Source organism: Peromyscus eremicus, chromosome 10 (assembly GCF_949786415.1).
Source record: "Peromyscus eremicus chromosome 10, PerEre_H2_v1, whole genome shotgun sequence".
NCBI classification, from domain to species: Eukaryota; Metazoa; Chordata; class Mammalia; order Rodentia; family Cricetidae; genus Peromyscus; species Peromyscus eremicus.
This window is the reverse complement of record NC_081426.1, coordinates 67005216-67022602: the sequence shown is the minus strand read 5'-3', so window position 1 is coordinate 67022602 and position 17387 is coordinate 67005216. Positions and strand designations below refer to the sequence as shown.

The following is a 17387-nucleotide window of genomic DNA, read 5'->3' as shown; positions in this document are numbered from 1 at the left end:
GTGATCCTATTTCAGAAATATGACTTCTGAATTAAGAAACAACACACTTCCGAGACTAAAGGGGTGAAGGGGATAAACGGTGAAGGTGGAGGAAACTTACACTGCCTTTTGACACGTAGTTGGAATCATGCATGATGTCTCTGGCCAGGCCAAAGTCACAGATCTTCACAATTTTCCCTTGTGCCAGAAGGACGTTGCGGGCAGCCAGGTCCCGGTGGACGCACTACATGGGAAGGGAAGATCTCACTTCAGAATGGTTCCAGCTGAGGCCAGACAGCAGCACTCCTGCAAGACTGGCCACTCCGTGGTGGCACTTGAGGGGTGCCCTGGCAGGAAGAACTTGCCCTCCCTCCCCATCCTGACTCCTCCTGAGGGACAAAGGGTCCTGGAGAAAGACGGACACCCAATGACGTCAGACTCCCAGGCACTTTGGGGAAGTGGCGAAGAGGTAGGTAAAATGAGAAGCCCCTGTTACTGCTGCTCTAAGATCTCCCTCCTGGCATTTCGTTCCATGTCCCCCTCCCTCTGAACCTGTGGCTGGGTCTGAGGAGGTCCCTGTGCCTTGAACTTACATTTTTGGAAGCCAAAAATTCCATTCCTCGCGCAACTTGATAGGTGAAGCTCAGTAAATCCAGCAAAGTAAGACCCTCGGAGTCATCATCTGACAGGAGGTTTTTGACTTCTGAGTCTGTGGGAAAGGCGTCAAATGTGTTAGTGTCGGCTGAAAGCACGGGACCCTCCAGGACCCTGACACCTGCTGGTCTGGCAGGTTGCAGAAGTTTGCCCAACGATCTCCTCCGAAAGCATTTCCTCATAGTTTCTAGACTTCACAGGATACAGAAATTATGCAAAGGAGGCTATTCTCCGTGGTAGAGAATTTGCCCAGCATGCATGAAGCACACTTTTCAACCCCCAGTGCAATAAAAATAGAAGAAATAATGGCTCTTTCTTCCAAAAGAAATAGACACAGGTTGAGAATTCCTGACCCAGAATCCTGAATCTAAAATGCTTGAAACATCCAAAACTTGTTTAGCACTAGCATGATGGCAGAAGTAGAAATATTCCCATGCCAGACGTCATGTGACAGGTCATAGTCAAAACACAGGCACACTAGAAAAAATATTGTATAAAATTACTGTCAGCTATGTGTCTGAGGTGTGTGTGAAACAGATAGGAATTTCTATTTAGGTTTGGCTCCCAACCCCAAGATATCTCATTATGTATATGCAAATATTCCAAAATCTGAAAAAAAAAATTCAAAACACATTCGGTTCCAAGCATTTCAGATAAGCGATACCCAGCCTGCATGCACAAACACATACCTGGGGGGCAGACAGTTATAGTCAGAATAATTAATCAAACCAAACTCCTCCATGGATTCTCACACACAGATTTTTGTTTGCCCTTGGCTTTCATCCCCCCCCCCCCAGTCACAATCACCTCAGCCATCTTGGAGACTCACACACACACACACACACACACACACATACACACACACATACACACACACACACACACACACACACACACACACACACACATGGAAATCGTCCATGGCAAATTTGAGGTTTGCTTTATTTTCCTTTTACTTTGTGTTTAGCTTGCCAGTTACATCAACTAACCAAACAGAGCAGATGGCGTCCACAATCAGGCATTGACCTCGCCTTCTAACTTGTCCACTTCCCCCCATTCATCCCTTCTGGGAGGGCCCCAAGAGTTTTCCAGGAAGGCAGTCTAGGCCAGCAGTTCTCTAGTCCTCAACGATGTTCAGGCCAGCCATGAGTGGCTTCAGCCATTCATATTTTTTTCCTCCCGGCTATGGGAAGGCCAGAAAACTGTGGTCTGCCTGCCAGCAGGACCCAGGCCGAGCATGAGTCAGGCCCACCAGCTCTGCCCGGGAAGCAATGTAAACTATTTTTAACCATATGGGAGTGGAAAGGAAGCGATGCTTCCAAGAACTCTCATTGGATAAACTCTCAGAAGTGTTTGGAAGTTCACCCATTTGGCAACGTGAAGTGAATGGAGCTGCAGATATGGAAAATAATGCATGTTGGCTTTTACAAAACAAGCACGTATTTTTTAATGGATTGTACCTTTCACTTAAGAATCCTGAAAGTATTCAGAGCACACTAGAGAATTTTTTTTTTTTTCAGAACAATCTCCATGGCAGCTGAATACTTTTGCAGCAGCTGATGAGAGGCTCAAACCCCCAAAAGCAGGATCACAAGAAAAGGTCAGGCTCATAGACACTGCTCACTTCAAGTGTGTGGTTAAGCTAGATCCCTAGAGTGGCCACCCCAGAGCAGGCGTGAGGTGGTCCATCTGGCGTGGCATTACCACGTGGCCCCCTGGAGTTGACAAATGAATTCATCCCCACCACATACGCTTCTGTTTTCAAAGCAGCAGGGCATGCTTGCAAACAAAAGTCAATAGAAACACTTGTCAGAACTGTAACCTCAAACTGTCTACTCTCCAGTTACTACCCCAAATTGTATGTTAGGAAAGCAAAAGGCGAGGATTATCACGCACACAGAAAAAAATCATGAGGAAACAATGTAAAATTGCCAACTTTCAGTTTGGCCATGGGGGGAAAAAAACACCAATTATCACCACTTTCATTTTTTAACAAAAGACATGTTAACAAGAAAAGATCATTATAGCAGAATGAATTATTTATTTAAAGCAACAACATTTAAAGTTTGAGAAATGGATTACATTAGGTCTGTCTTTATTCTCTATTTTTATTTTACAATATTATATGCTCTTTTTATTTTTTTTTTTCAGTGCCAGAGCATGAACTGTGAACACACCAGGCAAGCAATATATCATTGATCTCCATCACTAAGCCTGTCTGGACTCTTCTCACTCACAGACCACAGATCTACAAAAGACATCCAGGCCCAGCTGAACAGGCCTGCACTTAGGGATCACACAGTCTGACAGATGTACCCCCTCATCCCCGTTTCCCTTCCTCTGAGTATGCCATCAAACCACAGAAAGATCATATTTGCCAGAATGAGCATGGGCGCTTTTACCTAGCATAGATTTCTTCTTATAGGAGGCTGGCCGATCATACAGCGATCTCTGGATGTCGGAGTACTTAGAGACTTCTTTCCTTTCAAGCATGGGGACATACTGTGTGGTATCGGCTTGCTTCATGTCCATGTAGTCACCATTGTTTTCAAAAGATAAAATCACGTAACTGAAAAAAAAAAAAAAAGACAAAGACGTTTCACCGCGAGTGGCCTCTAATTTGATCACTCAGTAGACAACATGCTAATTTGGGTACCTACAATGTGCCATTAACTGAGGGAGGTATCAAGGTCTCAAGGATGAGCATAAACAATCCCCATGTGCACACTGCATGGGGTGGTCCAGGCAGACAGATGACCCATTAATCAGTCACAAATGGATGGATCATCTCAAACCCAGGCGTACTGAGAAGGAAGGATGCGTCTGATGTGGAAGGAATATGCCCATCCAGGAGGAAGCAAGCGCTTCTCTAAAGAGTGTAAAATGAATACTACCCACATTGACGGGAAATACTACAGGGTCAGCCGGGGTCCACAGATGGTGGCTGCCATGATTCTTCGTGTTTTACTTCTCTGTCCTCAATGTCACCCCTCTACACACCCTCAGAAGTAGCAGGGACATCCCCAAGAGCCACGGGCAAGTTGAGAGCTACATTCCCAGAAACACACAAAATACTCTGAGTCTGGTACACAAAGAGTTGAAAAGTTCATGACGGTAAGGACAATTCACTGTTGCCCTCTGTCGGTTAAGTAGCCACGTGGCCATGTGGCTCCAACCAACAGTTCCTACGACTCGATGCACCCATTCAGAGCTCATTAGGTATTTTAATAGCAAGGGAGGTCCTCGGACTTTCTGATCTTACAGAACCTCACATCCATACTCTTTACAGCCACCTGGAAGTTTTAGCCGTAGAGACAAATGAGTATCCCTGACCCAGGTTCAGCAAGGAGCAACAGATGGAACCTACAGATCCTCAACAGCTCCTTGCAAGGCACAAATCTAGACATCCCTGGCCAGAGCTGCATTGACGTGTCCTGAGGAATCACATACAAAGAAGAGAAAGGCTTTCAGGAGGCCCCCAGCTCCCACTGTCACTCAAACCTGTCGGTGCAGCCTTCCCATCGAATGACCTAGTCCCAAACACCTGCAGCTATGTATCCATCCACACTGACATGATGGGTGGGTGGGCTGCAAGCCTTGTGGCCTCTGGTGCTGGCCCAGAATCCGCAGGCCTGGAATCTGTCGGGACAGGCTTTTTGCCAACGTGACAAATTGGCTTCCTTCGTATTTACCTCCTTGTACTGTCATCAGCAGGATTCAGTCCGAAGATGTCCAGCTCCTTCTTTGGCTTCTCTGGGTGACGGCTCATGAAGCTATCTCTATTCTTATGCAAATAGTTGACCAAATCCCCATAGAAGCAGTACTCAGTGATGATGTAAATGGGGCCTGCGGGGACCAAATGCACCCAGGTATAAAAATGGGCGACAAAAAGAAGCCGTAATGCTCAGAACCAGTGAACTTTGAAAAAAGTCCAGGCCACCAGTGGGCTCCACTTATGAGCTTTATACTCATGAAGTGTGAGTATAAAGGCATGAGACATGTTTAGGGCGCAGAGAGAGGAATGTGTGCCTGAGACTGGATCAAAGTTCCACGACCATGAGTGTTCCCAACACACCCTCCCTCCAGGTCAGGGAGCCTACCTGACTTGGTGCAGGCTCCCAGCAAGTTCACAATGTTCAAATGTGGTCCCAGGTGGGTCATTATCTTCAGCTCAGACATGAGGGCTTGCTTTTCACTGGATCTCGCTGTGGCTGATGAAGTAAGAAAGATTTCAGTTCAACTGAACTACCTACCCCCGGTTCTCAGACAAACATCTAGCACTGCGAGTCAATAATATTGGTTTATCAAAAGTCTAAAAGAAGAGTCCTAGATGATCTCCTTAGTCTAGACTTGAATGATTTTTTTTTTTTTTGTGTGTGTGTGTGTGTGTGTGTGTGTGTGTGTGTAAGACCTTGCTTATACAACTACACATGGAGGCCAGAGGTGGACATCAGGATATCTTCCTCTTCAACTCTTTCTCTGTCTTATGTTTTGAGACAGGGTCTCTCACTCAATTGAGAGCTTTCCATGTTGGCTAACCAAGCTGGCCTGTAGTGAGTTCCCAGGGTCCACCTGTCTCTTCTGCCTCCCTGCAGTGTTGGTTGATGGGAGCACATCCCTCACTTCAGGTCATCATGTTTTCACAGTAAGCACTTTACACACTGGGCCAGTTCCCCAGTCCCGTAGTCTTTAAGATTGAAAAAAAGAAGTCACCAGAAGTGAAAACATCTGCTTTTTCACAATGAGGGATGAGAGCAAAACAAAACAAAACAAAAACCCAAAAACAAGAACAAAAACAAAAAAGAACCAAATTGAGAGAGAAAAAACAAAAACCTAAATCCACATAAAACTTACAATCTGAAGAATCACAACCTAATAGTCAATTTACTATGAAGTCACTTAGTATTTCCATGTCCAAAGCATCCCTGGGAGGAAACACTCACGTTTAAGCATCTTCACAGCCACCTTCATGACAGGCTGGGAGCGGCTTAATCCATAGGCTGTACCTTCAACCACCTTCCCGAAGGCACCAGATCCCAAGATCCGACCTGTGGGCAAACAGAGCCATCAAAGCCAGCTCCAGGCTCCTCGGCTTTACCGGCAGAGGCCGGCGCGCAAGGGTGTACAGCTGGGTGGGAGTTTTTCCTGTATTGAGTAAGCCTAATTATCCCTCCAAGTCACCATGTCAGAAAAAGAATTGAGCCCACAGGGAAGGAAATTAGTGCAATTGCTTTTGTCAAATAACATTTGCACTGGAAAGGAAAACACAGACGAGAGAGAGAGAGAGAGAGAGAGAGAGAGAGAGAGAGAGAGAGAGAGAGAGAGAGAGAGAGAAGAGCTCAGCCATCCCTGGTGTGAACATGGGCTCCTGCCAGGCTCTGGGCTCCTGGGCACTCGCCGCCATGGCTTCCGCCCAAACCCCCTGTTTCTCTAGCCTTCTGTTTTTCCCGTGCAGACAGAGGCGACCTTTGCATTAACAAATCCTTAACCACTGGAAATCTACAGTATTCTAAATGCCACTGATTCTGAGGAACGCACGAGTGAAAGCTTGGACTAGTCTCCTTTGTCGTGAAGGAAGGTCCCTGGACCAGAGGCTGTGTGCCAGCACAGCCCTTCATTGTGTAGGGAGACCAAAAAAATCAAAGCTGTTGTCTCCACCCTTAAAGAGACCGTGATCAGGAGGGAGAGGTGCATTTTCAGGAAGCCAGTGCAACCATGGGCAGCCCAGACAGAAAATGACACCAAGAGCGGACATGCCCTCTCCTCCAGTCTATACCTCCGGCATCCACGCCTGGGAAGGTGATGTTCCTCCAGTGAGTTGGACTTGCCCAAGAAGACAAGGACAAAGTGATGGACAGCAGGGGTTTGCCTGCCCCCACCACCCAATGTTATTATTTTTAACTTCTCTAAGATCTGCGTCCCTTTTTGGGAAACAGTGGTGGAAATATAATAAAGATGCCCAGGTATAAGTGAGGCAGCCTGGCTTGCTTACAGTTGGAGTGACTCTGTGAGATCTGAGCTCTGCTGTACTTTGGAGTGAGACAGACAATAAAAGACTGCATTTGAATCTGGTGAGCCCTTGATTGTAGGTAATACATACATACCATAACCTGTAGGTCTAGCTTTTTTTTGCCTTGGTCTGGTTTTTATTCATTTATAATGTGATAAAAAAAAAAAAAACCCACAAAAACTCTTCGGGACTTCATTTTTAGGTCCCAAGCCAGGATTGAAATCTTTGAAATATGTGACAAACTGTCTTGATTTTTATGTTTTGTTTTAAAGTGTGTGTGTGTGTGTGTGTGTGTGTGTGTGTGTAGATAGGAGGGGGTGGTTTTGAGAGATAGGATCTCATGTAGCTCAGGCTGATTTCTAACTCTCTATGTAGCTAAGGATAACCGCGAATTCCCAATCCTCCTGCCTCACTGGGATTACAGGCATGCACCACAACACCAGCATGTATTTTTATATCCTACATTGCATATATATAAAGAAGTATTTTATTAGTCCTCAAAACAGATTATAACACACTGAGTTATCTCACTTCTCAGCTAGTCCTTTTTAGTCACAGAAGTTCATTTCATTTTCCAACGTGGTATCTTTGCCAGGCCAAATCATTCCAATAATACAATTATGAGTATCTTTCCTTTTGGTATATCGATATAGGGTCTCATGTAGCTCAGGCTGGCCTGAAACCCACTATGTAGCTCAGGATGACACCGAACTCATGATTTTTCTGCCTCCACCTCCCTAGTCCAAAACTATAAGTATACACTGCCATACCCAGTTAACTCTACCCTTTTTCAGTTCTGGGGATAGAATCTGGGGCCTCACCTAGGCTAGACAGCTTCTCCACCTTGACTTCCCCTTCTCAGGCCTAATGAGCTCATGCTCAAGATGTCTGTGTAGCCCAGGCTAGCCTTGAACTCACAGTCCCCCTCCTTCTTTAGCCTCCCCAGTGCTGGGGTGAAGAGTGTAAGCCACTGCGCCCAGCTCTGTGAACAAATTTCCTACCAGTCAGAGTTCAAGCCCCCAGTTCTTCCCCGGGCCTATAACTAGCAAAGCCGTGCAGGTGACACTGGGTCCTGGGAGGCTGCCTTCACAGGAACTTACCAAGCACCAGTCCGTCCCTCGGGAATTCCCATCTGGAGTCATAAGGCAGCTGCATCGGATCCACATAAATATACTCGTGTCCATCAGGGCTGATAGACTCAATGACCCTCCAGCGAATTTCATAGCGTGGTTTCTGTAATAACCAGGGCAGGTAACTGGTGAATTACCAGTCTCGAGGTACCCAAGCTTCACTGCAGAAGCAAAGTGACTGGACCCAGGAAGTACACGATTCTCCACACACGTACCTAACACAGTCCACCACACATGTATGCAACAAAGTCATCTACCACACCTGTATCTAACACAGTCCACCACACATGTACCTAACACAATCCACCACACATGTATGCAACGAAGTCATTTACCACACCTATATCTAACACAGTCCACCACACATGTATCTAACACAGTCTACCACACATGTATCTAACATAGTCCACCACACATATACCTAACACAATCCACCACACATGTATGCAACAAAGTCATCTACCACACCTGTATCTAACACAGTCCACCACACATGTATCTAACACAGTCTACCACACATGTGTCTAACACAGTCCACCACACATATACCTAACACAATCCACCACACATGTATGCAACAAAGCCATCTACCACACATGTATCTAACATAGACCACCATACCTATATCTAACACAGTCCACCACACATGTATCTAACACAGTCCATCATATATGTATCTAACACAGCCCACCACACATGTATCTAACACAGCCCACCACACATGTATCTAACACAGTCCACCACACATGTATCTAACACAATCCACCATATATGTATCTAACATAGTCCACCACACATGTATCTAACACAATCCACCATATATGTATCTAACATAGTCCACCACACATGTATCTAACACAGCCCACCACACATGTATCTAACACAATCCACCATATATGTATCTAACATAGTCCACCACACATGTATCTAACACAGACCACCACACATGTATCTAACACAGCCCACCACATATGTAATTACTGAGCCCCTTCTCTGGACCAAACACTGAAGGAGGCAGCCGTTCTTGTTCTAATGGCTCTGAAGACTCACCTGCTTCCAAATGACAACCAGGACAATGAGAGAGACGATGACAATCACCAACAGCACCAGCACCGCGGCCGCCACCGTGAGCTCAGAACGCAGGGCTGGGGGACAAGAGAGAGACGCAGTGGAGAATTTCCTCAGTTATCAGGGGCAGAGAGTAGAAAGGAAGTGTTTGAGCCTGACTGGGACTGTCCTACTGCTGGCAGGTAAGTGTCCAGGCTCCCCAGCTCACTTTGGGGGTGGCCAGTACCATCTCTCCAATACTTGTACCTCTGAATGAGATGTGATTTCTTCCCTGGGGCAAAACACATTTCCCAAAGATTCTCCCAGGATCCCCTTTTGGACAATTTGAACAGAGACAGGGAAGCCTGGGAATGAGTTGGGAGCAATTTCATTTGCAGGGACGACGACCTCATCAACTTCATGGTAGAGCTTTTTGAGGTGGCATTTCGCCTTTTGGCTCCTGTCTTTTGGCTCTGTTCCTCCCTTTGTTTGTTTGTTTGGAAGATCTCAACTCAACTCAGCTGTTCTAAGGAGCCAGAGACAAAAGATTCTTCCTCCTCGTTTCCCATCCCAACACCAATGATCAAACTAATGAGGCTTAGGAGCTACACTACATTTGACAAACAAAAGTGTCCACAGTCACTGCAAATGCAGCTGGGTCTGGGGATACAAACAAAAGGTCCTGACCGCAAGACCAGTGCTTCAAGTGCAGACAGGGCTGAATTTCTGTCCTGGGACCTTCATGACTATGTGACTCCTGTCTGGCATTCCGCATCCCACCTGAGGAAGTCAGGGCTTGGCTGGTGACCTGGAGTTGTCCTGCCTACTGAGACACTCACTGGGGGCCACCAGCTTCAGCTCTCGGTTCCCAATGCCAAGGTCATTCTTTGCCAGGCATCGAACTGCGATGGTCTCTTCCACTTTGGCAAAGGACACTCGTCCCTCCACGGTGCTCCTGCCTCGGCGATGGAACTCGGTGATGATGTTGGAGACATTGCTGGCCAAGGTTGTCCATGAAGTGTCGTTGTTACATCTAGAGAGAACAGGACACAAACGGGGATCTGATTACTGTGGGTCACAAAGACCAGGGACCGTTCCACATTGGTGACCCGGCACGCGTTTGGAGGTTGCCACATGTTGGCTTTCTCATTATATCATGCATATTCACTCACATTAAAATTCATTTGCACCTGCTCAGAGGAGCAATCTCACACTGATAACTAAATTTGTGAAGGAGGCAGATAAATTAAAAAAAAAAAAAAATACAACTACCAATCCAAAATCTTGAACCTGTGAGCAAACCGAAGATAATATCAAACTTGTTTAATAATCCCAATTTCTCAGTCCTTCAAAAAATACCCTCTCTCCTCACCACCAGCCCCAGGGAGAGCTTCTAAGAGGTCCCTGGGGCTGCAGTAGTCTTCTGGATTAAGTTATTAGACCTAGAGGTTCCAGCACCTGAGTCGCCCCACAGCCCTGGGGGGGGGGCGGGGGAGGAGCAGAAAGCTCAGCCTTCAGCAAAGATGCACCGAAAGCATTCTGAACACAGCTGGTTGCCATGGGGATAAGTGTGAACACACATTTCAGGGGCCCATTTATTAAGGGGGAGGAGGGACTGGAGAGATGGCTCAGCATGGAAGAGCGGGTGCTGCTCTTGTAGAAGACCCAGGTTTGGTTCCCAGCACCCCCACTGGGAAGCTCACAACCACCTGCTACTCCAGCTTCAGGGGGTCCAGTGCCCACTTCCGGCCTCCAAAGAACCGGTGGCTGTGAGCGGTCATGTGGGCACTGCACTGTTTTCACTTCTGTTCCTATGCCAGTCTGGCCACCAAAACAAAGTTGACCAAATCAGAGATGTGAGCTGGCCAGGGGTGGTGGTATACACCTGTAACCCCAAAACTTGGGAGGGCAAAGCAAGAGGATTTTATGTTTGAGGTCAAACTGGGCCGCATAGTGAGACCTTGTCTCATAAATAGGACTGAGCTAAAAATATAGGCTGGTGCGGTTAAAAATCCTTGATTGATAGTGGTTCTTAAAATTCTTCTTGTCTTCCCATTAGAGACAGTTTTAAAAGAAAAACAGAAAGACAATGGTAATAAAAGGGAAAAGTAAAGGCCCTTTGAGAACACACACGTATGCATGCGTGCTTGTGCATGCACACACACACACACACACACACACACACACACACACACACACACACACCAGGAGATGGAATCCACTTTCAGAACCCCATAGTATAGTTTGTGAGTAATGTGAGCCTCGGGCCAAGAAGAATCACGAATACAAAAGGAGTCAACCAAAGACATAAAATGTACTTGAGGTCCTGGATGTCATGAAGGAAACATTCTGACCACACAAGAATAGGGAACATCTGGTTTCCATACTTCTTAATATCCTTGCAGATCATCCACTCGATGTCCGGAAGAGGTGTGCCTTCGGCTGTGCATCTCACAGTCTGTCCCCCGCCAGAGCCATGGTGGTCATCCACGAGCTCCAGGATGGATGCAGGAACTGCAGAGGAAGGGAGAAGTCAGAGCTGAGCCATTCTTGTCCCTGGCCATGGAGGGACATCCCTCCAAGGAACGTTCCCATGAGTTCAGAAATAGTTCTCCAGTTGTGTGAGACAGAAAGAAACACTCCAGCTTGAACAGACGCATCAGTTAATAGCGACTTCAGTGTCAGAGTCTGGGGGCTTTATGCTGGATGGTTTAGATCTGGACCGAGGGGAGGGAGAAGGGCCTGTGGTCCTTCAGCGTGGAAGGCAAGGACACTCCAATTAGCTTTGCACTTGGGATCTGAAAAAAAGCATCCTTCACCCAAATGCATCCGAGGGGCATCACTAGATTTTAAAGATCCTTTTGCCGATTTGTAGTCAAATAAATTAGAGACAGGCAAGTGTTTTGCCAGAATGTATGTATGTGCACCATATGCGTGTCTGGTGCCTCTGGAGGCCACAAGAGGATAATGGACCCCCTGGAACTGGAGTTAGGGATGGTTGTGAGCCACCACGTGGGTGCTGGGACCCGACCCTCGGTCTTCTGCAAGAGCAGCAGGAGCTCTTAGCCTGTGAGCTATCTCTCCAGCCCCTTGATTTGTGTTAAAACACGGGATTCCATCGTCAAGTAATAATAATAAGCTGGAAAATATACCTCTTTAATTGACTTTTACATACTTAAAAGTAAATAATAATTTAAACTAAATAAATATTTTAAAAATAAATATAAAAAAACTAAACTGAATAAAAATTTAAACTAAAAAGTACACACTTTAATTTAAAATTTTTCCTCGGAACAATTTTTTCTCCAAAAGTGTTTTAGATTTCAGACCTTTTCAGAAGTTGGGTCCTAATGAGATGTCTTAGGGAAAGACTCGGCCTATATATATGTAATTTATTTATACCTTCATACACACCTTATGCACACAGCCAGGTGGTAATTTTACGCAAAATTTTATATGCCTGAATATTTTCTGACCTGTCACGAGATGTCAGGTCAGGATTTTCCACTGGTGACAACACGTGAACCCTCAAAAAGTTTCAGATTTTAAGTTATATGCGGAGGCACATGTCTGGAGTCTTAGCACTCTGGAGGCTGAGGCGGGAGTATTACTATTTCAAGGCTAGCCTGGGCTACATACTGAGACCCTATCTTGTCCCCTTCCTTGATAAAAACAATGTCTCAGGTTTCAGAGCATTTCGGACTTTGGAATTAGAAATGCTCAACCCGAACCCAAATTTACAGGCGTGACAGCGTGGCCCCTGACGTGTGCATGTCCGGTCCCTGCTGCTACCCTAAGCTCTTGCTTTTCCTCCAAGGCTATGAAGAGAAGAGCCAAGCTGTCTCTGAGGGACAGCCATTCACTGAGAACGCACGACCTTTCCGTGACCTTTCCATACCTAGAGTTGACAGCTCAAACGTGTAATTCTTCACATCATCGTCGTTTTGAACTATAATGGTATAGTGGCCGCTGTCCTCTTCCTTAGCCCGGATAAGCTTTAATTTGCTCTGATACCTTAAGAGAAGAGAATTGTATTCTAACAAGCAGTAGCCAAATAAACACCAATTGTTCGAGCAATTACAGTCTTTGATTGAAATTTTATTTCTGGGGAGAAAAAAAGTCTCTTTTTCTTGTTATAAGGTCAACATCTTTTCTAGAATTCTGGCCCTAGCTTCCACACGCTGAAAGTCTCACTCAGAGACACAATAAAAAGCCAAGTGTTTTGAGATATGCCATCTCCAGGAGCTACCAATTCTGGCAAGACCTCATTTCTAAATGGAAATAAGCACACCCTCTTTAAATGAAAACACTTAAGATGACTCTCTTGGTAAAACTGCTTGCTGCTCCAGCCTGATGGCTTGAGTTCAATCCCCAGAAGCCACGTAAAAAGTCAGGTGCAGAGGTACCCATCTACAACCCCAGCACTCCCACTGTGAGATGGGAGGAGACAGGAGAATCGCCCCAAAGCTCTCCAGACAGCTAGCTTAGAATATACAGCACAATGGCAGAAACAAGAGAGACCCCGCATCAACAAGGTACAAGACAACAATGGGGTCCCCAAAATTGTCCTCTAACTTACAGGTGTGTTTGTCTGCATTTGCATGCACGTATGTGTGCCTCCTGTGTGTGTGTGTGTGTGTGTGTATGTGTGTGTGTGTGTGTGTGTGTATGTGTATGTGTGTATGTGTGTGTATGTGTGTGTGTATGTGTATGTGTGTATGTGTGTGTGTGTGTGTGTGTGTAAATACAGTATTTTCACATTTAGCTGTCATTATAAAACATCCCAACACATAAAAACAGTGGGGATGGAACAAAACTGTAGAAATTATTAGACTTTCTACGCCTCCATTTCCTTACATATAAAATATGATAATAGTGCACACAGAGCATTCATTCTGAGAATTCATTAGATAATACTAAATGTGTGGGAAAGCGTTTCATGGGCTCCAAACTACCCTGCAAGTGCAGGACCTGTAGAAAAGCAGGCTATGCTAGCCTTCCCTCTCTGGCCACTACTGGCTTGGCTTCAGGCCTGGATTTCCTTAGAGGCCACCTCCACACATCCAGCTGTGGACGGCCAGATGATGCAGGCCAGTCATAGCCTATACTTGTTTAGCTAAGAAAGTCAGTGGGTTCATTGGTTTTAACCTCCGTGAAGCCAGGTACTCCGCTCACCTCGTGCTGCCTGGCCCACCCAGGAATGAAGAGATTTAGCGCCGAAGGGTTCTCAAATCACATTAGCAAGCAGCTTTCCTGTGCCGCTCCCCCAACAAGACTGCCTTGCCAATGCTATTTCTTACAGCCTAGAATTCTGGCTCAGACACAAGTGAAATGTCAATTGTGCCAAGATGACCCCATATCTCCCAGTGCTTGCCAGCTGGGGCATGAGGGTCACTGTGAGTGTGAGGCCAGGCATGCTACATAGCCAGACCCTGTCCCCGGAAAACTAATAATAATAAGAAGAAGAAGCATAATGATAACTACTTCAAATGGTACAGTGGTTCACACCTATAATCCTAAAGGTTGTCAGGCAGGAGGATTGTTGAGAGTTTAAGGTCAGCTTAGGCTACAGACCCTGTCTCAGAAATTGTGCCCTCTGACTCCTGGATTCCACTCATAACTGGAAACTGCAAGAGAAATCGAGGTGCCCAGTGGGAGAGGCCTTGCCTAGCACACAAGGGACACGAGAGACCCAGGGTTGATGGACAGCACCAGGAGCAAGGGAAAGTGGTACCGGTAAGAGATGAGAGAACCTACTTCAGTACCAGGGTCAGGATCCAAGTGACTCACTGACTCGAACTCAATCAGACTCCACTCTTCTTGTCAGTGAAGTCCTGCCCTGGGGCAGATGCACTCCAGATGGTGGCATTTTGCTACAGGTAGGTCTACATGTAAATTATCTCACAAGTGGAACCCGTTCGTTCATATATATGTCTGTTGGAATCTGATGACATCAAGGATTCTACTGAGTCCAAGCACATCCGATTCCCCCATCTTTCCTTCACTTTTAGCTAGATCCAGCATGCTGTCTTTCACGGGAAGACAAAACTTTTCAGTCCTTTCTCTCCATTTCGCCTTAACTTATCAACGTATTTTCGCCAGGCTGCAGCGTTATGGCTAAAGTGTGATTAAAATGGGACTGTAAACATGTCTCAGCTCAGGTGCTACACCTGGTGGGCTGATGTTTGGTCTGGGTGCTCAGGCATAGATCAACTTCTTTCTAAGAAGACACGTGTGATGGAAGCCATCTTTGAAGGGTTCGCTTTACCTTGTTTCCTGGCTCTTCTGCACGTCCGTGGTGATCTCGGTGAGATTCTCAATCAGAGTCAAGTTGTCCTTCAGCCAGGATATCCTGGGAGTAGGGTAGGCCTGCACCTCCACCACGAACTCTCTGACCTGATGCAGGTTGACAGATTCCAGCTGGCCAAAGGTGGGTTTGATCTCAACGAAACCTTTCTCTGTGTAAGCAAGAGTTCCCGTTACATAATAATCACTGCATATGGATCCCAAGTACCATGAATGACTGACATTTAAGGAAATAAGTACCATGGACGGAAATGGTGACTTTCTTCATTTCTTTGACCTCCTTAGTGGCCTGGCGGGCAGCACATTCATAATCTCCACTGTCTTTGACCGTGGCCTTGGGGACCGTCAAAGTGTACACTAGTTTGATGGATGGGAGTTTGATCTCCTCCAGCATGGTGATGCCTTTGTTTCTCTGCAGTAGCAAAAAAAAAAAACCACTAATGTTTGAAAAGTCCCTTCCAGATTGAGCCCTAGTAAGGACTCATCAGTTCTAATGGATGCACACTCCACAGGAGACTTGGCAATCGGGAGGGCAAGTATGGGTGGGAGCAGGGATTATGCTGTACTTTGCAATTTTGCTGAGAGCCTAAAGCTGCTCTAAAATATAAAACCTGAAGAATAGGAATAAAAACAAGAATGCGGAGGGGGAGGAGCCAACAAACACCCTCTACCCCCCCACCACCCCACCCCTCCCCACCTCCCGGGGACCTGGAAGCAGTCAGCGGTTGCTAGGAGAGACGTTTTCTTCAATGACATAGCCACGGGTAAGTGACCCATTCTTGCCAGTGGCCCTGTGCCCACCCTTCTAGAAACAACTCTAATTAAGCTAACTGGGGCACAGACAAGCGGTCAAAAGGCGTGAAAGAGGGACAGGGACTAGCCTGAAAAAAGAGGGGTGTCAGCTAGAATGGGGGGGCAAGAGAGGAGAGTTAAGGGTAGATGGCCATAATCAAATGTGTGGATGAAAATGCTGTCATGAAATATCCATTATTATATATAGGTCATATATGGCAATAAAAAGTAAATGTAACCCCAAATCTAGATCCTTTAAGAAAAAAAGTCATGCTTTAAAATGATATTAGAGGTAGGTGTGGTGGCTGGACAGCTCTCATCCAGCACGTGGAGGCTGAAGCAGGACTGTTCCCCTGAGGCTGAGGCAAGCTTGAGCTACATAGCAAGTTCTTGGTCAGCCTGGACTATAGAGTAAGCCCCCCGGAAAACCAAAAGACAGACAGACATTAAAACACTGAGCTGGGGCAGTGGCTTAGCAGTGAATCATGCGCTCAGCACATACGAGACTCTGGGTTCAGTCACCAATATTGCAACACATTTTTTTAATAAAAAATAAATAAATAGGATAGTCAGTGATCTGTGTAAACTGTCCATACAACCCACTTCGGGGAGGATGGATAAAACAGACTGTGTTGAAAGAATGATACTTATTAATTATAAATATTTATCTATGCATGAAAATTTCAAAAGGATCTATCTGTCTGGTATCTGAAAATGATGTTGCTCTAGGAAGCAGGTTTTCCTGTGTCTCCCACCACATTTTTACAAAGTTTCAAAAAGAAACTTTCAATACTTTTGTGGGAAAAAAATGTGTTTAAGCATTTTATGTATTTGTGGGACAAATATCTTGTGTTTCTGCTTAAGAATTACCTGCCTCAGGCTGGACAGTGGCGCACGCCTTTAATCCCAGCACTTAGGGGGCAGAGGCAGGCAGATCTCTGTGTGTGGATTCAAGGTCAGCCTGGGCTACAGAGTGAGTTCCAAGAAATGCTCCAAAGCTACACAGAGAAACCCTGTCTTGAAAACAACAACAACAAAAAAAAAATTATCTGCCTCTCGTAAGTGAAAAGAATTTTTGTTTTAAGGATTTACAGCAATCTAGAATGAAGAAAAAAGTGTCAAATCATTATATTGTGCCAGGAGTATGTGAACATACTACACAGTCAGTGTTCCTCAATGCATGTAGTTGATAACGTCTAATTTAAGAACATCCAACTTGGCTGGGCAAGACGGCTCAGTGGGCGACGGCACTTGTCCTGCAAGCCTGAAAACCTGACTTCAACCCCTGGAACCCATTTAAAGATGGAAGGAGAGAACGAACTCCAAAAAAACCGGAGTCCTCTGACCTCCACAACCGTGCAGTAACAAGGACGCCACCTCACACATACACCAATAATGAATAAAAATGTAAAAGAACAGTCAGGAGGCAAGGAGAGCCAGCCAAAGCTTGGGAGAGAAATGGCCAGCAG

The 17387-nt window shown here is 45.9% G+C and overlaps 1 protein-coding gene across 1 annotated transcript in view; it reads right to left on the bottom strand.

The window, feature by feature from the left end:
- Nucleotides 1-17387, bottom strand: part of Pdgfra (platelet derived growth factor receptor alpha) — a 46147-nt gene that overhangs the window by 11486 nt on the left and 17274 nt on the right. Inside the window, exons 6-18 of the mRNA XM_059276012.1 lie at nt 15367-15538; nt 15089-15278; nt 12719-12834; nt 11208-11334; nt 9660-9853; nt 8824-8918; nt 7744-7876; nt 5577-5681; nt 4734-4844; nt 4326-4479; nt 3036-3202; nt 573-688; nt 101-223 (exon numbers count right to left, since the gene is read on the bottom strand). Of these exons, the coding sequence (XP_059131995.1) occupies nt 101-223; nt 573-688; nt 3036-3202; nt 4326-4479; nt 4734-4844; nt 5577-5681; nt 7744-7876; nt 8824-8918; nt 9660-9853; nt 11208-11334; nt 12719-12834; nt 15089-15278; nt 15367-15538 (1803 nt within the window). The remainder of the gene's footprint in view (nt 1-100; nt 224-572; nt 689-3035; nt 3203-4325; nt 4480-4733; nt 4845-5576; nt 5682-7743; nt 7877-8823; nt 8919-9659; nt 9854-11207; nt 11335-12718; nt 12835-15088; nt 15279-15366; nt 15539-17387) is intronic.